The sequence below is a fragment of the Gossypium hirsutum genome, chromosome D04, assembly GCF_007990345.1.
Source record: "Gossypium hirsutum isolate 1008001.06 chromosome D04, Gossypium_hirsutum_v2.1, whole genome shotgun sequence".
NCBI classification, from domain to species: Eukaryota; Viridiplantae; Streptophyta; class Magnoliopsida; order Malvales; family Malvaceae; genus Gossypium; species Gossypium hirsutum.
In genome coordinates this window covers 4,479,008-4,501,775 of record NC_053440.1, presented here as the reverse complement: position 1 = coordinate 4,501,775, position 22,768 = coordinate 4,479,008, and the positions used below count along the sequence as shown (strand labels likewise).

At 35.4% G+C, this 22,768-nt stretch overlaps 2 protein-coding genes and 1 pseudogene across 2 annotated transcripts; all 3 read right to left on the bottom strand.

The window, feature by feature from the left end:
• Positions 1 to 10,489: 10,489 nt before the first annotated feature.
• LOC107959451 (autophagy-related protein 13b-like) lies at positions 10,490 to 15,800 on the bottom strand (annotated as a pseudogene).
• A 646-nt stretch (positions 15,801 to 16,446) lies between these two features.
• LOC107959450 (G-type lectin S-receptor-like serine/threonine-protein kinase LECRK1) lies at positions 16,447 to 19,071 on the bottom strand. The gene has a single exon (XM_041091736.1). It carries the CDS (start codon positions 19,043 to 19,045, stop codon positions 16,628 to 16,630), a length of 2,418 nt encoding a protein of 805 aa, XP_040947670.1. The 5' UTR covers positions 19,046 to 19,071; the 3' UTR covers positions 16,447 to 16,627.
• An 864-nt stretch (positions 19,072 to 19,935) lies between these two features.
• LOC107959449 (G-type lectin S-receptor-like serine/threonine-protein kinase LECRK1) lies at positions 19,936 to 22,543 on the bottom strand. Its single transcript, XM_016895517.2, has one exon. It carries the CDS (start codon positions 22,457 to 22,459, stop codon positions 20,078 to 20,080), a length of 2,382 nt encoding a protein of 793 aa, XP_016751006.2. The 5' UTR covers positions 22,460 to 22,543; the 3' UTR covers positions 19,936 to 20,077.
• Between the last annotated feature and the right edge of the window lie 225 nt (positions 22,544 to 22,768).

Below are 22,768 nucleotides of genomic sequence, written 5' to 3'. Positions count from 1 at the left end.
TACGCAATGAACCGAGCAATGTAATTCAGTCTTCCTGAGAAACCTCGAACTTCTTTCTAAGTACGTGGTAGAGGTAAATCTCGAATTGGCCTGACTTTGTTTGGGTCGATTTCAATCCCTTTTTCACTGACTACAAACCCCAGAAGTTTTCCTGATCTAGCTCCAAAGATACATTTGGCTGGATTAAGTTTGACTTGGAACTTTCTTAATCTTAAGAACAACTTTCTTAAGACTTGTACATGTTCTCTTTTCGTCTGGGATTTTGCGATCATGTCGTCAATATATACTTCAATCTCCTCATGCATCATATCATGGAAAAGGGTCACCATGGCTCTCTGGTATGTGGCTCCCGCTTTTTTCAACCCAAACGACATCACTTTATAACAGAAAGTCTTCCATATGGTTATGAACGTAGTTTTCTTCATATCTTCAGGATGCATTTTGATTTGGTTATATCCCGAGAAACCATTCATAAAAGAAAATAGTGAGTGTCCTACCGTGTTATCTCCCAGTTTGTCGATGTGAGGTAAGGGAAAATTATCTTTCGGGCTAGCTTTATTCAAATATCTGTAATCTACGCACATTTGTACTTTCCCATCTTTTTTAAGGACGGGTACAATGTTGGCTACCCATTCGGAATATTTGACCACTTGTAAGAATCCAGCATCGAATTGCTTTTGAACATTCTCTTTTATTTTTAGTACAACATCAGGCCTCATTCTTCGGAGTTTTTGCTGAACTGGCTTGCAATCTTCCTTTATAGGAAGATGGTGAACTACAATATCAGTATTTAAGCTAGGCATATCCTGGTACGACCATGCGAAGACGTCTTTAAACTCTCGAAGTAAATCAATAAAGTCTTGTTTTGTTTCTTCAGCTATGCATGTTCCAATCTTCACCACATTTCCCTCTTCCAGGATCACAGTCTCCACCGTCTCCTTATGAGGTAGGATTTGTTTCTTCTCCTGTTCTACCATCCTCAACAAGTCTGGAGATAGGTTGCAATCTATGTTATCTTCAAAATCATGAGATTTCTCTAAACACATATCCCGTTCAAAAGGATTTTCTGAGTCCATAGTAGAGTCACTCATGTCATTGATATCTTGGGACCTGTTATAGGTACCAAAGAATATACAAGGAATGTATGAATTTAAGAATACTTATTTATAGTATGGTCATGAATTAATGAAAGAATGATTTGGAATAAAAGGATCCAAAATGACTATTCATACGAAAGAATGAAAGAATATATGCTCAAAAAGAAATGGCGAAGATATATTTCATTGAAGTCACAATGTTCAAACATATGCCCATTTTACAAAAAGTTTTCATTGTCTCTAGGCTTAAAACAATTAGTATGTTTTGAATATTACTCTGGAGAAGCTCTAAAAACTTCAGGTATTTCTTCTGCAGTCCAGTTACTTAGAACACTCCCAGGTTCATAGGGACGGATGCCTGATATACTTTCTTCTTCGGAGTCTTCTTTAAATATGGCATTGATGTTCAGGTTTCCTAACATTTCCTTCGTGGTCTCCTTTCTTGGTGTCATCAGTCCAAAATACATGGTTCCCCTTGGTACGAAGGTCCTAGATATGTGGGGGAAAGTCATAGGTTCCTAATCAACTTCTTCTCCACTCAAACGCGCCTTTCTCCTCTCCTGTCTTTTTTCTAACTCTTTCCTTCTTTACCTAGCATTTGGCTTAAATCCTAAACCAAAGTAGTATTGTTTATCTTTCACCATTGGTGTCTCTATCCTTCCTTGAAGGCATATTCCAAGTCCTCTCCCAGGCACAGCTCCTTTCCTAACTGTCATTTGTAGTCCCATCCTTGTGGCTCTAGATATGCTAGGCATCGGGATCTTCTTTCCCTCGACAACAAATGTCACATTTACAAATTCTAATGATCGAAAGGAACATTCAATCGCCTCATCATCCATTCCCAAATATGGTGCGTCATTGGTCACTAATGCAATGATGTCTTCTTCAGTACTTATCGTAATTAATCGGCCTTCAGTTACCAATTTCAACTTCTGGTGCAATGATGAAGGCACCGCTCCTGCTGAATGAATCCAAGTTCTTCCCAACAAGTAATTATACGAGGGCTTGATATCCATCACTAAGAAATCCACCTCGTATGTATTCGAGCCAATCAAGAGGGGTACTTCTATTCTTCCCATCACCCTCCTTTCGGTACCATTGAATGCTCTCACTATATTCTGGCATGATTTCATGTGAGAGCTATCCACCGGTAACCTGTTTAAGGTGGATAAGGGTAAGACATTCAAGGCCGATCCATTATCGATTAGCACCACTGGCAACGTATATTCTCTGCAGCGAATGGTGATATGTAGGGCTTTGGTGGCTACTCTTCCACTCGGTGGTATTTTATCATCATTAAAGAAAATGAAATTGTCGGCACTTATATTGTTAACCAAACGGTCCAACTTGTTCACCGAGATATCGTTAGCGACATATGTTTCATTTAGTACCTTTATCAATGCATTACAATGTATCTCTAAACTTAGAAGCAACTCAAGCACCGAGATACGAGCTGGTTGCTTATGAAGTTGCTCCACCACACTGTACTCGCTATACTTTAAGAATTTTAGAAATTCTCTACCCTTATTTTCAGTTATGGGCTGATTAACATGCGATTCAATCCTGTCCGTTTTTGCTTTCCCTTGCTCAACTGCTAATGCTTTTCCTTTTTCAGATTCCACTCCTGCATTTGCAGGATCATAACGTTTTTCACTTCGCGTATAGAATTCTACATCCTCTTTTGAAGCATTTACCAAGCTCTCTTCTCCTCGGATTGTCACGTTGCAGTCGTAATTCCAAGGAACCTTTTTGCTATCCTTGTAGGGAAAGGGTGCAGGTTTTTGGATTATGACCTTAGGTGCTATTTGCATTCCAGATTATGTGCTCCTCGGCTTTGAAATAATCACCACTGGGTGATTAACCCTTTGGGCTTTCCCTGCAGATCCTTCCTCTGAGGCATAAACTTCTCCCTCTTCTAGTCCCGTAATCTCTTCATAAAACTCCAACTCTTTGTTATCCATTAAGTTTTGCACCATGGTTTTGAACTAGGTGCATTTTTGGATGTCATGGCCTTCTTTCGCATAGAACTCACAAAACTTCCTTGTTCCTTCAGGCCTTTCCGTTAAATCTTGCTTGATGAGGCCTCCTTCTATCATTTATTTCCAAACCCATTCAAGGGGAGTCTTTATCTCTGCTACGTTAGCTTTGACTCTCTTTCCTCCATTCTCAATTATCGCGTTCACCCCTTTATCAACATGATTGGGTAACGGATTCCCTGCCACATTTGGTCCTGATGGGTCACCAAATTTTACAATCCCCATATTGATAAAATTTTCAACTAACTTCTTGAATGCAGTGTAGTTTTCAATCGAGTGCCCTGTAGTCCCCGCGTGATACTCGCATTGGGCGTTCGCATCGTACCACTTAGGGTATGAAGGTTGCATGGGTTTTAGGTAGTATGGAGTAGACTTGTCCATGGGCCGGGTGGCCCAGCCCGGCCCGACGGCCCGCCCAAAATATGGGAGGGTTTGGGTAAAAATATAGGCCCGAAATACGGGCTTCGACAGAAAATGAGGCCCGTTTAAAAAATGGGCCGGGCCTCGGGCAAGATTTTTTTGGCCCAGGCCCGGCCCGAAAATATATTAAATATATATATTTTTATTTTTAAAATATACTAGTTTTAGTTTTATTTTAAGTTACAAAATGTTAGATTTTGTTACAATAATTAATACAATTAACAATTAATAATTTGATATAATTTGATAATTTTACTAACAATTAATACAATTAACAATTAATAATTTTACTAACAAAATGTTAGTAACAATTAATAATTAATAATTTGATAATTTTAGTAACAATTAATACAATTAATAATTTTACTAACAAAATGATAGATTTTACAAAATGTTGATTGGTACAAAAAATATATAATTTGATACAATTTTAATAATAATTAATTTTGATAACAATTAATTTTAATAACAATTAGTTTTAATTTTAATAAAAATATAATTTTAATTTTAATTAAAAAACGGGCCGGGCTCGGGTTCCAACATTTAGATCCGGCTCTACCCAAACTTTTCTGGTTCACCCCAACATTCCCCACCTGTCTGACTGTTGCTGAGCAGTTTTTGGATATCAAACGGACCTCCCTAGAACGTAATTTTAATGTGGCCGATTTCCCCTCCTCTGCAATCAGTTTTGAACTGCACGCGCTGCTCTAGCTAATTGTCCACCCCTTCCAAGTGTGATTTCTATGTTATGTATGGCCGTGCCTAAGGGCATACCGATTGAAGTATATTCTTCTTTTTGATCGATCAATCAAAACCCCTTCCCAAATTGTACAATCTTCTTCCAAAGCATATGACTTTCTGGATGTAGATGATGATATCTATACAAATGGATTCGCATAATTCTTATCATATAATTCTTATATGTATTGTACAATGAAGTACCACGAGTGGATATATAGGAAATCAAATCTGTCGAACCACTCATGTTATGATCTTCTACATCTTAGGTCTTCACGTTCCGTTATCTGGCTTATGTTCTTCATGTAGTATTCAGACCGAATGACTCTATGAAATTACGTCGATATTTCCACATATTATGGGTAACATAGGAGACATCTCTATTTTCCCCCCGGGGAATCTTTCAAATTACCACAGTTTAGCTTTCAATTCACCTTTTACCATCAAATGAAATGTCAATAACCCGTCCTCTTCTCTTTGAAACAAGGGGCGCTTCTGGTTCTGTCGGTGCATGAAACAATTTTTTCTTCTCCATATTACTATATCTCTAGAGTCAATAATTTTATATGAGGAACTACTGAACTCAATCACTTGCTGCCGTTACTCTTCAGTTTTCTGTTGAGGTCTATCCTATAGAGGTACTCAAATTGGATCAGTGATCAATTTTTAGGTTTCATCGTAAACCTAATTGGTTCCTTCCAATTACGTAAATCAATAGTTCAATATATGAGACAAATATATCTCTTCTCACCATCCCTATAGTGTATGAGACAAATGTATGCATTTCGATTAGGGTCATATTCTATGGTTACGATTCTACCATCTATGTCTTTTTCATTTCGTCGAAAATCAATTTTACGGTATAGACGCTTATGACCTCCCCCTCTATGCCTTGCGGTAATGATTCCTCTGGCATTACGACCTTTACCACAACGATGCTGTCCATAGATCAAATTATTTCGTAGATTAGATTTCACTTGATTGTCTACGGCTCCATTGCGTGAGCCCGGGGTAGAAGTTTTGTATAAATGTATCGCCATGCTATTAAGTATTTTGATTTAAGTTCTTTTTGTTCTAAGAGGTGGAATAGAATAACCCGGTTGAAGCGTAATGATCATAAGCCTGTAATGCATTGTATGTCCCATAATAGGTCCCACTTTTCTACCCTTTCTGGGGAGTTGATGACTATCCATAGCTGTTATCTTGACACCAAAGAAGAGTTCAACTCAATGCTTTATTTCTGTCCTTGTTGATCCTGATTTGACATTAGAAGTATATTAATTTTTCACCAATAACCGAATACTTTTGTCTGTAACCACTACTTATTTGATTCTATCCATAAATCTATTTTCTTCCATATGAGTTCGAGTCTCAATAAGAATGCTAGTTTACCCATGTATTAATTAAAGGTAGACAACTTTCTTATGGAAACACGATATGGTTTTTTTTTTTTGAAATTTTTTTGGGTAATTACACAATTGGTCATTAAGCTTTCATAAATTTTCATTTTCGCCATAAAAAAAATTCATTTTGGGTATTGCCATTGAAACCCATTTTTATTTTAGGCATTGCCGTTAAAAATCATTTTCATTTTGGTCACTCGCAATTAATTCAATGTTATTGTACACTACTTTTACTCACCCAACTTTAATAAGTTTTCATTTTGGTCACTAATTTTTTTAAAATAATTTTATTTTTCATAAAAAGAAAAAAACTTGAGTTTTCACTGGGAATTGAGTTATTCATTTGCGAGATAAGCCCAAGTTTCTTAATATAACTCAATTCATTGTACAAACTCTTATTTTCCCTTGTAAAAACCCTAGTAATTCACTAGAAATATCCCTATTTTTTCTTGTTATTGGAAAAAAAACTAAAATTATTTTTTTAAAAAGAGAAAAAAGGAAATTAAAAAATAAAATAAATTTCCCTATAAGTTTTTGTTGGGGATTGACCTGATTAAGCAACGAACAAGTAAAAATAGCGGAAGAAATTGAGAAATTAGACACATAAATTTAACGTGAAAAAACCCCTCTAAAGAGGATAAAAAAAACCATAGGTAAATATAATTTTACTATAATGGCAAAAGAATGAAGAATTCAAAAGATTGAAATAAAAACTAAACCTGAAAACAAAGAACTCTCAAAATGTAAACATAAAATTCTCCAAAAATGTTATAAGTTCTAATATTTTAATGGGTATATTTTTTAAGGTTGTAATAGAGCCTATTTATAGGCTAAATTCGTAGGTTACCTGATTGAAAGTGTTGCAATTTACCTTATTGAATGAATTAATGTCAGCTACTAAAATTCTTAAGTTTGTTAAATCTACAGATTGCTATCCGAATCTTTTAATCGCTTATAGAATTTTCTTAACGGTCCTTGTGATTGTGGCATCATTTGAAAAAAGTTTTTCAAAGCTAAAGTTAATCAAAACCTACTTGAAGTTGTCAATGTCACAAGAACGGTTGAATGGTCTGACAATTTTATCAAGCGAGAAAGATTTTTTGAAAAACACTAATGTTGATGTTATCATTAATGATTTTGCATCTTAGAATGCTTGTAGAATCCATTATTATTATTATTATTATTATTATTATTTTGTTTTTGTAGTTGATAACATAGGAGTAATGTAACACCCCTTACTTACCCAGTTGTCAAACCCGAGTAAACAATGTTACGACAAAGCTCAACAATTGATAATTTCTTTATTATACACAAAACTCTTAAATTTTAAACATAAATCACATATAAACCAATATATATAATTTAATTTTGGACTCAAAGAGGATCTAGTTGTGAACTCCAATCATATAATAGGATTAAGTTTCAAAATCAATAATGCAAATCCATAGTAGATATTAATACTAAATCAATACCTTTTTGAAAATCGATACTAAAATTCAATTATGTTCTTTTTTTTTCTGTAAAATAATAGTATCGATAATTTATTCTTAATTATAATAATATTAATTACCCGTAAAATTATTTTCTTAATTTCATAATTAAATTAGTTGGATTTTTCCCATATTTTTATGAGCTTTGAAGATAAAAATGCAAAAGAAACATTCAAAATGTACCTACCTAATAATTTAATGTTTTTAAAATTTATTATTTCACAACCAGCGGCATTTCTAGTAAGTTAAGAAAAGCTGATGCTTTTGTTTGAAAAAAGAAGGTCAAATACAGAGACCTTAAAATTAATAATTTCATTAGTGTCTTGGTCAAGTCGTCGCACCTATGCAAGGCTAAATCCGTGGTTCACTTAGAACCGCGTTTTCTTGTGTGAATTATTATCTGGGATTCTGGTATATTAACGATAGATATTTTAGTTTTTCAAATTGGATCAGGAATTCCTCAGGTCTTTTATTTATTTATTTCCGTTTTGATAACTAAATTTTGAAAAAGAATTATAAAAAAATTATTGAATTATTTGAAAATTTTTATTTAAGTCATTGCATTATTGTATGATCTTTTCTTTACATCGTCTACACCAATTGAAACATTTCACTCTTCTTCTCTTTTATAATTTAATTTCTTTTCATGAAATAACTTTAAATATCACAAATCTACGAACTAAAATCTAAACAGTTTGATTCTTTTATATTTGATGCTGACCATCAAATCAACTTGAATTTAAGATATGTTCTTCTACTTAGTGATGAGTATTGACTGATCATCAAATTGTCACTTGAAAACTTGCTAGTCGGATATTTAAAGAAAAAGTTAACAATTCAATGACTTAAATAAAAATTTTCAAATAATTTAATGATTATTATTTTTAACTCTTTAAAATTGAGTGACTTATATATAAATTTATTAATAATTTAATCAGCTTAGTTTACCCATGTATTAATTGAAGATAGACAACTTTCTTATGGAAACTACTTATGGTTTTCTTTTATTTTTTATGAAATTTTTTTTGGGTAATTTCACAATTGGTCATTAAGCTTTCATAAATTTTCATTTTGGCCATCAAAAAATAAAAAAAAATTGATTTTAGGTATTGCCATTAAAACCATTTTCATTTTAGGCATTGTCATTAAAAACTATTTCATTTTGGTCACCCACAATTAATTCAATGTTATTATACACTACTTTTACTCACCCAACTTTAATAAGTTTTCATTTTGAACACTAATTTTTTTAAAATAATTTATTTTTCATAACAACGAAAAAGCTTGAGTTTTCACAAGGAATTAAGTTATTCATTTGCGAGATAAGCTCAAGTTTTTCAATATAACTCAATTCATTATATAAACTCTTATTTTCCCTTGTAAAAACCCAAGCAATTCACTAGAAAAATCCCTATTTCTTCTTGTTATTGGAAAAAAAAAACTAAAATTAATTTTTTTAAAAATAGAGAAAAGGAAATTAAAAAATAAAATAATTTTCCCTATAAGGTTTTGTTGGGGATCTACCTGATTAATCAACAAACAAGTAAAAATAGCGGAAGAAATTAAAAAATTAGACACATAAATTTAACGTGAAAAAATACCTACAAAGAGGATAAAAAAAATGGGCAAATATAATTTTACTATAATAACAAAAAAAAGAAGAAAACAAAAGATAAGAATAAAAACTAAACCTAAACATAAAATTCTCTAAAATTATTATAAGTTCTAATATTTTATTGGATATATTTTTTAAAGTTGTTAACATTATTACATTAACAAGGGGTTAATGAAAATTAATTAACGAGTAATCAAATACGACAATCCATTAACATTATTACATTATTTACCTTTTAAAAATTAGTTGACCCAAATGTTAATTTACCAAAGAAGAGTGAGAAGCTTTCATTCCGATGAAATAGAAAGAAACCTAACACTTTTAGCCTTGCACTCCACTTGCGAAGAAAAGTCTTGGTCAAGTCCACCTACACACTTTTCTATGGCGACGTTGGTAATTTCCATGAAATAAGACAACAAGAAATATTTGATCATTATTTCCTTGGGGACTTACGGATTGTGAGACTAGTGTTACCCATTTGGAAAGAAGTGAGGCCGAGCTGGAGCAAGAATAGTACGCGTTGATGGAGGTACAACAGTGGAGTTCCAAGAACAAGGGACATTATTCGTGGTCCACGAGGCATTATCTCATGCAAAAAGGAGAAACCTTACGGTGGGAATTTTCAAAGACAATGTGAATATTTTGGCCCAGATATTAGACGGTACAAAAGAAAAAAAAAAAAGACATTTATAGGGGATATCAGGAGATTTGGGAATGGCAGATTAATTGACAAAGGAATGGGATCAATGAAACATACATTCAGACAAGGGCTTCATTTCATGTATAATGATTTTTTTAGCCCTTCAAATTTATAAAAATATTATTTTAATTTTTATTTAATTTTTCATCTCTTTTAATTTCTAAATTTGTTTTTTGATCGAATTATCTCAAAATGGATGTAAAATTAATGTTTATTAACTTTACTAATATGACATATACATGAATTGTTACATGGATGACATGTCAACCAAAGGCGAAGCCAAAAAATTTATTTAGAGAGTCGAAATTAAATTATAATTTTTACAATAATAAAAATACAATTTCACTATTTGAATAACTTATATTTTTATAATTTTTAAATAATTAAATAAAAAAATTATCATTTTTAAGGAGGGCCAAAGTTCACTTTTACCTTTACTAATTTAAAATTTTAAAAGACCTAAATGAACAAATTTCTGTTTTGGGGATTTTAGGGGGACCGAGTCCCTACTAACTCCCCTGGATTCGCCCTTAATGTCAACATTTAGTTAAGTTTTTAAAATTTTTAAAATAATTTATAATTTTTATGAATTTTTAAAAAATTGATTCAATGATAACTTGTCATCCATGTGGCAAACCATGTGTATATTACATCAATAAAATTAACAAACATTAGCTTTTCTAGTTTTGATCCACTTTAAAATGATTTGATAAAAAACTTAAAAAGTTGAAAAAGATAAAAAGTTAAATGGAAGGCTAAAATGTCATTCCCTTTTTCTTTTATAATGTTGAAGGGTCAAATAAATTACTATGTCTATAGAATTATAATCTTCCAAATATATCAGGTTATCATACTTCAAATATAACTTCTAAAATAAACCCTTCTAAAACAGGTAGATATATCCGTATTAAACCCATTTGTATTAGAAACTCAAGCTTCATTCTACTGAAAATCTATATGCGGGAGGGGAAACAAAGGAGAAAAGCAAAATAATAGAAATGACGGCATCAGCAAGCCTGTATATCAAAGCATGCGCAACCCTTACCCAACATCTAAAATTATGTGCAATTATGTTATGTAGGATCAGAGACAAAAGTGCTTTTTACAAAGTTTTCGGGGCCAACAGATAACCTTTCTGTTGTTAACATAAATCTTAACCAAAAACACATATATTGTATATATATACTCCTATGATCACAAAAAGAGGAAAATGGCTTCAGCTGTATAGCATGTAGTAGTAGTCTTTCAAACCATAGCGCTGTACATATGTGCAACTATACCAATATCACATAAGTTGATCATTCTCATGTACCTTTGCCAGAATGTTTAGCCCCAGAGGTCAAATTGGCAGATATGCAAGACTTACCACCTTCACTAAGCAACAAGTTTTTCATCTCTTTGTAACTCCGAAGTTCCTCTAATGCATCCGCTGTTGTCATTGATGCGACAAGCCTAGAAGATGTAATAATTGAAGAAACATCATGTTCAACGGTCACAGCCTCTGTGTTCTGGTTTTTCTCTTGGATGTTGTTATTCCACATTTCTGGCCTCGAGGCTTCCGAAAAATTTATCGAACTCGGGATGTCTTGGCGAAGTGGAGGGGCTTTCTTCAGCATCCGTACAAGAGCACCAACCGCAGCATCTTGGGATTTTCTATTCATAAACAACCCTGCCTCGTTTGGATCAGATGGATTTCCTCTTCTATCATAGGAATCGGGTCTACATAGTATGCAAAGCGGGCCAATTCAGTTTACCCAAATAATTCAGGGAAAGAAAAACAGTAATTTCATTTCGTGACAATTAAGATAATGACTGTGACAAAGGGTATAAGGTGTTCTCTCGAATATCAGAAAATCTTAAAATGACTCATTGTGGCTTTGGATATGAATTCCATGACTCATTTTCGTTTAACGATCCTGCTTAAGTCAATGGTTAAAGGATTTTCTTGAGGGAACATTTTGAGCTAACTATTGCAGAAAAGAGAATGTCAAATGTTCAAATTACCTTTAGAACTTTTGGATTTCTTCACCCATGGTAATTTCATGGAACCTCAAAAACGTGAAGGAGAGGAAAGAGAGAAACTGGAGAATCAAATAAAAACAGAAGGGGGGAAATAGATGAACTTAGGGAGAAATAAAGAAGAAAAAATCCAACTCTGATAGCCCACATATGAAAATCTCCATTATCTATAATCCCAACATCTCAATTTCAAAAACTCCTAGAAACTAAAATAAATATTCAAGTTATTCCCTAAATCTCAATATCATAAGAATACCAAATATAACCCTATATAATAATTATAAATACGAAGCTAACTAGTAGAAATTAGTATATGAATACTTTGTTCATGTATACATCTGAGTATGCCATAAAATAAATCGAAGTGACAAAATGATGTTTGATTCTTCAAGCAGTTTGTTGTGTCTGGTATTACAGGAAAGCAACACAGACTGAAAAAGTTCCATGTTTTAATAAAGGATTATCAGAGTTACTGCAAATGCAACTGACAAGCTATTCGACTACATTTTGTTGCAATTTTAGAGGTAACTCAAGAAACTGAACAAATCAAATTACTGACAAGCAAGAACGACGCATAGAACGTTGCTGCAACCACCATATCCTTTAGTCATTAACAAATCATTCTTAATCAACCATCTTTGTTTTTTAGCCTCCTCTTTATCACCCATCTTTACATTAATTTAATTTACTCACCAATCAAAAGATAAAAAGTAAGACAGCTGTTGTTGCAGCTGCCTCAAACATAAGGGCCAAGTCATACACAGAAATCGGCCCCAATCCTACCATGTGACCTAAAGACATGTTCCTGCAGTTAGCAGTTACAAGAGACCAAAACAAATATGATTCATTCACTGATACTGGTTGCGCCTTACAAGAAACAACTGAAGTATGATTAGCAGTTAGCACCGCTTGCTGCTAAATTCAACTGGCACAAGAAACTTCAGCATGGTTATGCAATCCAACTTCATATCTATTAAACATTTTAAAGTTAACCAGCCAGGCTGTCTTTCTGAAAACTAGAAAACAAACTTTGCAGACTACCTGATGTATCTAAATTTATAATACCGTGAAGTTTCTTACTTTCTTTCACAAAACTGGAAACCAAAGATTAATTGGCAACTCTCCATGGATTGATAGACCACTACTTATCCCAATCCCTGAAACAGACATTTCACTACAGGTACTACCTGGACTAGATATTGAAAATGTTTAATGCCAGCCAGGGTGGCTTGCTCAAAAATAGAAAACAAACTTTATTTGGAAACTCTTCATAACTGATATATCCCGATTCTTGAACCAGAAATGCCACTACTTAGACTCCTAGCGGCAAGATATTGTAGTTTCTAATGCACAATCTCTTTGCTTAAAAACACCAGTTTCCTAGAAAGTTCATCAATTGCTAACATCCAGTCTTATGAGATCAGAACTAGTTCAAAGACAAAATTCAAACAGAAAAGGCAATTATTAGTCTTCGCATACACATGATGGCTTGCTTACATAACCTTTAGCAAATTACTCCAGGGTAAGTTAAAGCAACCAAATCAAGTCCTGATCCAATTATGTTAATACAAAAAAAAAAGAAAAATGATGCCACATTTTCAAATACACAAGAACAATTAATTAAGTGTCAAATCCTCAAAAAATCTGGATAAAAATAACTTCAAAGTTAAAAAGCAAAATATGTAAATTAATTGTATGAGCTATTGACAAGTGATGCAAAAAGGGTTAATCTAAAAAATACAATTTATATGAGGAGTTCCGTGCATTACCTGCTACCAGGGTCCATATCATCATACTCCACATCAAATGGACAAGGAAACTCAGAGTCATCAAAATCATCTTGTATAGGAGCTTCTGAAAAATGAAATTCTGGGTGAGTTCACTCCAGAATATTTCTGACCGTCTCCTTTCCCGAAAGAGAACAGCTATAAGATACAAAACGAAAGTAAATTCCAAGGAGAAAAACAAGATAGGGTTGGAATCACAAATCATACCAATGAGGCATATATGAAATACCTTCTCGATAGTTGCGCCAGATTTCATGGGACCCATATTATTATCAGTCCAAGAAATATCAGCTCTTGAAATTTTAAGGGGAGGAGATGGCAAATTTTGCTTGCAGGACAATGCAGGGGTACCAGCAAGCTTACGGACAGATATGTTAACAGGAGCACTTTCAGAACGTAAAAGAGCTTTTGACAGATGACCCCCAGGAACGCGGATGGGCGGGGATGGGGAAGGGGAAGCAGAAAAATTTGGCGAAGGCCAATACTCATCAAAGTTTGTATTCTTCTTATGAGGTAGAGATGCCCCAGGAGGATGAGGAGGTAAGCTCATAGGTGGCGGCACGCACGGCGAGAGCTTGGGTTAGAAACCAAAGCATGTGATTCTGAATGTGTTGGGGATGGTGAGAGAGAAACTGAAGGCGGTGAAGCCTTGTAAAGATCAAAACTCCAACTATGTCTTCTTGAGAATGGCAAAGATGATGGAGAGCCCTGTGACACAGGAAGAGAAGGAAATCTTCTCAGTGGGTCTGTCAATGGGCTTCCAACATAATCTGGTATAAATTGAGGGGACATAGGGGTTGATGACATGGAGCTTTTATCTGAGATTGATGAACGGTACAAAACTGAAAGGCAAAGCCTTCCACAAGAAGTATCCACAGGGGTGATCCAAATTCGCTGCATTTCAGCCTCGTCTTTCTGAGTGAAATATTCATCAGAAGAGGATACCCTAGGAACAAGCTTAAAAGCACGGATTTGACCAGATGAATTGAGATCACGAAAAATCTTGTACGCAGGTAAAAGCCTAAAGGTCACATATAAGGACCTCAACAGCAATATCAATTTCATATATAATGCACTCAAATTATTACTACTTGACCTTCTACTCCCTGAACTGCAATCACTACCCTTTCTACTTTCATGCTGCACAAACCACCTTTCTATAACCTTCTCACCTTTTGCCTCACAGCCTGATTCTTCTTGATCAGAATTCCAGAAAAATGAATTCTTATCTTTTGATGAAGAATGCTTAACAAGATCACGTTTGGGGGAAAAGGTCACAGGATCCCAATCAAGTGGCTTCTGCTCCAAGATAACATCACTCACTACCGGCTCAAAATTACTCTGGCGACAAAGATCAAAATTTTCTAGTTCTGAAGGGCACTCCCTAAGAGCTAAATTGAACCATTTATCTCTTGGTCTCACACCCGAGGAAGATGATGAGGACGAAGATGGAGATGACATAATTTGTTCACCACTATAATTTCGCGATGACACATAAGGAGACCTCGATTCAAGTATAATTAGAAGACTCTTATAGAAGAATTCAGTGATGATTTGTTCCAATTTTGCGGCTTCAATGTGAGTATTGCTATGAGATGATGCCATATTATAAAATTAAAAAAAAAAAGAAAAAAAGAAGAAGCTAAAAGTGAAACAATCAAACCCTTTTAAGGGAAACTGAAAATTCGAACTTGAAACACCTGTGCAGATAGTTTCACTGCAAGTAGAAAAGCCATAAACAACAATCAGAAGCTCATTCATAAGGGGAAGAAAAAACCCAGTAAGAACTAAATTAACCAACGAATAGCAATTCAAGTAGCGAAAAACAGTATCTAAAAGAAGCAACTATACAAATATTATATTAAATATAAACTATATAAATTACAGGGGAAACCCATTAAATAGAACAGTTCAGACTCTTGCTTCTTCGTAACTACCTAGGCCCGGTTGTGTAAGAAACACGTTTGGGCGCATACGCATAGGTCTTTTTCATTTCTTTTTCTTATTTTTTCCTTTTGGGTTTTTCTTCTCTTCATCTATCTTACTTTTTCCCATGCAAAAATTGAATAACAGACGAAGGAGGCAACAGACGAAGGAGGAACCGAGCGGATTGAAGATGGGAACTTGAAGTCATTTTCAGAGGGCTACGATGATTCAGCTTTCTGGGTTTTGACTTTTCCCTTCTTTGCTGGAGCCATTTAACTTTTCCTTCAACTCGAGAATAAAGCCATAGATCAGAAGCACCAAAGCAAGCAATGCAGAAGAATGGGTCTCCTTCAACCAAACGGGTGGGTTTGGCGGATTCGGATCGAATTATCTTTGGATTTATATTGTTCTGGGTTGGGAGCACACCTGTTGATGGGCTGAGTTTTTTTGTATGAATTATTTTGGATATTAATTGATTTGGGTCAAATAGTTAAATAATTTTGAAATTTTGTAATAATTATTTTTTTAATTTCTCAATATACCTATCAGATCGAGTTTAGTAATTAATTTGTCGTATTTTATAGGCTCATTAAGAAGATAAATGTTGGTCATGAGTTTTGAATTCACTCCATACCCAAAAGGGTATAATAGTTTAATGTTTCTATTGAGTATTAGCTTATTATATTACTAATTTATTCCTTTTTATTTTATTTTAATTATAACAATTAATTCTATTTTAAAATAGTAAAAAATAAATTTTAAAATTTAACAATTAACAATTAACATATATTTAATTAAATATAAAAGTATATAATAATTTAAAATTTTCTATTGAGTATTAATATATTGTATTTATAATTTATTCCATTTTATAAGGCCAAGCTTTGAGTAAAATTATTTTCTAGCCTAAATGAAACTCAATTAGGCCTGAAAATTGTTGTTTTATGTATAAAGGCCCAGACTAGAGACTACCAACTCAAAAGTTTTTTATGTGACAAAATGACCCATTAGTCCAATAGGTCTCTATCCAATTATCTTATGGTAGTCCATTAGGCCGGGTTAGGGTCGTAAACCTGCCCTTATATGTGGCCATTATATAAGTAATAGTTTTACACATATTACATAAACTCATCAACTGGCTACTGCAATACTGCTTCTTACGATTGGATAATCAGTTCCTGTAAGTAAATTCTTCATACTTTGTGTTTAATGATATACTTAAATTACATTCAAAATTAACCATTTCATTAACATATGATTGAGTAATAATAATGCAACTGAATATTCATACTAAGCCTATCATAAGAGGACACTACAGGAAGCATTTTACATATTTATTGACAATATACACATATACTTTTGAGTGAAATGATTGATTGTTGGATCATCACTTGAACTAGATGAAGGAAGCAGTTGGACATGGAGGAATACATATATCAGTGATCCCTTCCAGCATCATCACTACAGTCTTGATGGAAGGACGAAGAGCTGGTTCATCTTGAATACACCAAAGTGCCACCATCACCATTCTTTCCAAGCTTCTTTTATCCACTTCTTCACCAACCATTAGCTTATCCAACTCCTTTTCAACCAAACATCTATACACCATACTTGATAGAATGACCTCCTCTGGTTTTGATACATTGGTGTCCAAGTTCCGTCGGCAAAACACAGTCTCCAACAGCACAATTCCGTAACTGTAAATGTCAGCCTTCACTGATATTGGAGTATTTTTCTGCCACTCTGGTGCCATGTATCCTCTAGTTCCCCTTACGACTGTGAAGGTCCTTGTTTGATCTCCCATCAACAATTTTGCCAGCCCAAAGTCTGAAATTTTAGCTCTCCATAAATCATCCATCAATATGTTCTGCGGCTTTATATCACAGTGAATGATTGGAGTCTCACACTCATCATGCAAATAGAGGATTCCTCTAGCAACATCCAGGGCTATTCTTGTTCTTTCATCCCAATCTAGGGGCTTTGTTGACTTGAAAAGTAGATCTGCAAGGGAGCCATTGCCCATGTACTCATACACCAATAGTCTCTTGGAATCCTCAACACAGTATCCCAAAAGTCGAACTAAATTCTTGTGGTGAGCTCTACCAATTGCACGCATTTCTGCTTGGAACTCCTTTTCACCTTCTTCCACTAACTTCTCCAGTCGCTTCACTGCAATCAACTGTCTTCCTCTGTTTAAAGACCCTTTGTAGACTGCTCCAAAGGATCCTTTACCCAACTCTTCTTTAAACCCATTTGTTGCTCTCTTTAGTTCTTTGTATGAAAACAATGTCAACGTAAGCTCTTCCGTTAGGCCCAAATTTCCAAGTTCCAACACCCTTTTGTATCTTAGAACTCGAAATTTATAAATGTATACACCAGAGATGGTAAGCAAAGCACATGAACATGCAACAAAACTGAAAGTTAGAAGAATTAGCACCGTCGTATTTTTCCGTTTGATTAGGACTTTCGGTGACTTTAATTCAGAGGGAACAGTGTCGTTGTCTGCTTCAAGGCTTATGATTCCCACCTTCAATAAAACTGTAGAATTCACTTGGGCATCAGGATCTCGTAGCAAATACCTGAGTGGAAGCTTTTGTTTCCTGCAAATCCCATTGTCGAACTGTGCTGCCTCACAATTGCAGTCTTCCAAACATGTTCGGCTGCACGCATCCTTGGACAATCGCTCTTTACCGTAAAAACTGCCCGTAGTCCATTCAATACCTGGCATTGAAGTCATTTTATAAAAGGGTATATTGGCCTTCCCTCCTTTACAGTGTGCTTCAGAATAATTTCTCTTGCAGCCGAGGTTGTTCTGAAGAGGATCAATAAAATCAGTCCCGGGAAGGCATGCACAGTAAGGTCGGTTATCATTAAATGTGCAATAGCTGTTGAGACCACAAAAGCCTCTAACTTTACAGGAATTTAACAACGCCCTCAACAGTGGATAAGTCTGAAACCCACCATTTCGCTCAAACAGATGAGCATATAACCGGAAATTCCCATCAACATCAAGGCTTGCACTGAAAACAGTACTGTTGTTGTTGTTGCTGCTGCTTTCGTTGTAGTCATTGTAGGTCGGCTCTGGAAAAAAGGAAAGATTAATTGTCTCGTAGATGGACGAATCATCGTTGTTGATGAGTTGGAGGAGGCCGGTAGCGTTAAGAAAAAGGCGGAGCGACAAGCCCATCCAAAAAGTATTTGTGCTCCAATAGGCATTTATAGCAGAATCTTCGGACTGTCGAGGGTATAGAACGAGATTCCCATCTCCTTGCATACTTAGATGAAACCTTCCACCTGAGTGATCATTCTCTGATGAACTGGAGATCAACTCGTGATTAGTTAATAGAGTCTGACCACCTAAAAGGGTATCTGTAGGATGCTCGAAACTCTCCCAAATGGTATGATTGTCTTTGTTGTAGAGCACAAAATTGCCTGAATCTAGCATGGAGGCAGAGAAGACGCTGACAGCCGAATTGTTTGGATTAGCAATAAATTTATTTTCTCCGCTCACAGCGATCGAAAGAAGCACACCTTTGTCATTTAATATCAGAGTAACATTCGAAGTGAGCGGCGGATCATCACGATTCGCTGTCCAGACAACTTTGTTATCGTTCTTTCCTCTGCCGTCTAACCAAACTCCAACAGAAAGGCCACCGCCTTGACTGTAAAAGCCAAATGCAAAGCGACCAGAAGGGGAACGCCATGGGATGGATTGAGTGGCCGAGGAAAGCGAAGATCCCAGCGAAATGATGCTGCTTGACTGCTTCACGCAGAGAGAAGAAAGGAGCAAGAGAAGAGCCCACACCCAAGCCATGGGAAATATGGTGTTTCTCTCTTCTATTTTTTAAGTGACGATGAAATAATAAATAGCTGAAGTCTAAAAGATAATAAAAGTTAAAAAAATATCAATAAATTATTTAATTGGTATTTGAAAGTGAATTATTAGAAAATAACAAAAAGTAAATGCAAATGAAAAATTGAAACCAGACAGGCTAAATCAATAATTTTAAAAAGACTTGGGTGGGTTTGGATGGACGATTGAGTGCGGTGCGGTGCGTTTAGCTTATTTTTTGTCTCACGCTACAGTATCACTACAGTATCTAATCTCATCGTCACTGCTGTTTTTACACTAACCGTAGATAAACGCACCGCTCATCCAAACTCACTCTTAAAAGAATACCATGACTTTTGGTGGAAACCGATTTTGGTTTGTTGGTTAAGGCAAAGGCTTAAATTCTTTTAAGTATTTATGTTTAAGTTTTACCATACACAATTATACCATATAGTAATAAGAGATGTATAAATTATCGAGAAGAGATGAGCTGTGGTGATTCCCTAGATCGCCTAGATCTCACGAGTGAATAGAAAGTTGAATCTATATTAGATTTCATCTGAATCGCCCCATCTATCCTACTGAGGAAATATTTGGCTTCAAACCCCGGTTCGAACAAGAGCATGCTAATGTGCCTTGGATGATCACCAAGTTCACTATTTATTAATTATATTTGCATTTATATTATTAGAAATTGATAATTTGATTCAATCGCTTGCTAATAATATTTATCAGATTTTTTAATAAAAATAATATTTTAATTATTTATTAAAAGTTTATTAGATACCAATACACTTAAATAAATACTAAATCAACAAAAGTTTTTTTTTTTTTTTTTACTTTTTGGTGAATTACTGCCCTAATTAACACTATTTTTTTTAACCACTGAAATTTTATTTTTTTAGAATTAAACTCTTTTATCTTACATAATTACATTACATTAAAGAAAAGAAAAATAAGCACATCATCATGCATTACATGAAAAGCATCACTGAAGTAAATACTAAATCAAAGTTATAACAGAAGTGATGGAGATGGAGGCACTGGTATAGTCATTGTCCCTTCCAACATCAAGATCACATTTTTCATCGGTGGACGCAAATTGGGATCATCTTGAATGCACCAAAGCCCCACCTTCACAAATCTTTCCACCATTTTCATGTCCACTTCTTCTTCACCCACCACAAGCTTATTCAATTCTCCCCCAATAAAGCAACTGTATACCCATGTAGAAAGTAGTATCTCATCTGCACTAGAAACTTGTACTTCTATGTTGCTTCTGCAACATATGATCTCCAATAGTATCACTCCGAAACTGTATACATCGACTTTTACCGACACCAATCCACTGCTTTGCCATTCAGGTGCCGAGTACCATGCTGTTCCTTTGGTCCTAGGGGTACTGCATGTTTGATTAGGCCTCAATAGCTTTGCCAATCCAAAATCTGAAATCTTTGCAGTCAATGAATCATCCAAGAGTATGTTATGGGGCTTGAGGTTGCAATGGATGATACACCCCTCACATTCTTCATGTAAATAAAGGATACCTTTAGCTACGTCCAATGCAATTCGGGCTCTCTCTTTCCACACTGAGCGTTTATTCATGTTGAACAGAAAGTTTGCCAGTGAGCCATTGCCCAAGTATTCATAAACGAGGAGCTTCCTTGAACCTTCCACACAAAAACCAAGCAATCGGACCAAGTTCCTGTGATTAGTTCTTCCAATGACTGTCATCTCGGTTCGAATCTGATCTGTTTCTCCTTCGTTAACTTTCTCCAGTCTTTTAACGGCAATAGTTTTACTTTTACCATCCCCTGGCAAAATTCCTTTATAAACTGTCCCAAATGAACCTTTACCTAACTCATCTTGAAAACCATGTGTTGCTTCATCTAGCTCATCGAAAGTGAATGATCGTAGCGTAAACTGCTCGGTTAATACTGAACTTTTATTTTCTAAAAGCTTCTTATAATTTTGGAGTCGGTGCCTGTATAATAAGAAGCTACATATAGCAATCACAAAACACAAGCTTGTAACGGAACCCAAACCTAGGCCCATAGTTAAAATGAGGCTTTGGTTTCCTTCGCTTATCAATATTTGACTTGTTTCAGGTGGGGGGCTAATGGTGCTACCCAGGATACACTTGATGAAGGCTGTGGTTGTTATATTTCCATGTCTTTTACCATATTTGAGCGGTAGCCTATACATCCTGCAGCTTTTTCGGTCAGAATAGAGAACTCCGCCACAGGAGCAATCCTCCTGGCAAGCTTTCATACAGTCTTCCTTCTCCAAGTTAGGCTTCGCAGAATAAGGATCACCAGCCCAATACATATTGTCTAAGGTAGTGATGTTGTAGTGTATCACTAGATCTTTCCTTGCCACGCACCCATCTATAGTGAAATTCTGAGAGCAGCCCAGGGATTTGCTATTCTCGTCGATAAATGTGAAACCAGGATAGCAATAGCACTCAGCATCCTTACCCCTGCTGGAGCAGTAGCTGTTCAGCCCACATTGACCTTTAGCATCACATACATCATTCAGAATCTGCCACTTGTGTGAGTTAGTATTGCTTTCGAGTTGATGCGAGTACAATCTGAAATTTCCGTCAGGATCAAGGGTTGCTCTGTAGATAATCATTGTTTCGTTCCCAGTTGCGGAGAGGTTTGCCAAAACGTTTTCTTGGTGGAATTTTGGTGATGAATACATTGCTAGAACGCCTCTCTCATTGAGATTCAACACAGAAAAATACCAACCATCAGTCCCAGTGTCCCAGTATGCATCACTAGGATCAACTTCAGCAGGATTATTTGCATAGGCTACAAGGTTACCATCATCCTGCATTCTCAACAAATATGACCCAGATGAATGGTTTGACCTTGACACACTGGAGATCAACTGGTTATGAGAACCGCTTAAATTCTGGCCTCCTAATATTGTGTCCGTTGGAAAATTAAAGCTCTCCCAAACAACAGTCCTGTTCTGGTAGAGCACGAAATTCCCGGTGTCCAACATAGAAGCTGAATCAACAGATACCGACCTGGCCAGATTCGCAATGATTTTTTCCATTCCGTCCTCAGTCCGAAGATGCAAAATGCCTTGTGTTGTGAATTCCAAAGTAGCATTTGAGGAGACAGGCGGGTCATCTCGATTTGCAGTCCAGACAGTGGTGTTTTCTGACCGGCCAACAAGCCAGATTCCAACCGCATATTCATTGCCTTGCGGATAGAAACCGAATCGGAAATACCCTGAAGATGAGGGCCATGAACTAGGGTGTTTTCCGGCATAAAGTGAAGAAGGTGGTCGGATGATGTTCGACTCGTTTTCTTGAGCTATAATAATAACATGTAAAGAAAGGAGAAGGAATAGAAGGAGAATATCTGACTGTAGTAAATGAGCCATAGTTAGGTTTGGTGATGTAAGGAGATGAATAAACGAGTTAAAGAGAAAATTGGAAAGCTAAGCTCTAATAGTCAGAGAACATTTGGATTCGTCCAGCAACAGTGTTCCAATTTGCTCTTTAACTCATTTACTCGTCTCCTTACATCACCAAACCTAACTATGACTCGTTTACTACAGTCAGATATTCTCTTTCTATTCATTCTCCCTTCTTTGCATCACCAAACCAAACTATGGTTGTATTGCGGCTGTTAACTTGACACAGATTTCACCCATTTCACTATGATAATAATATAGTATAGGTTTAGATGG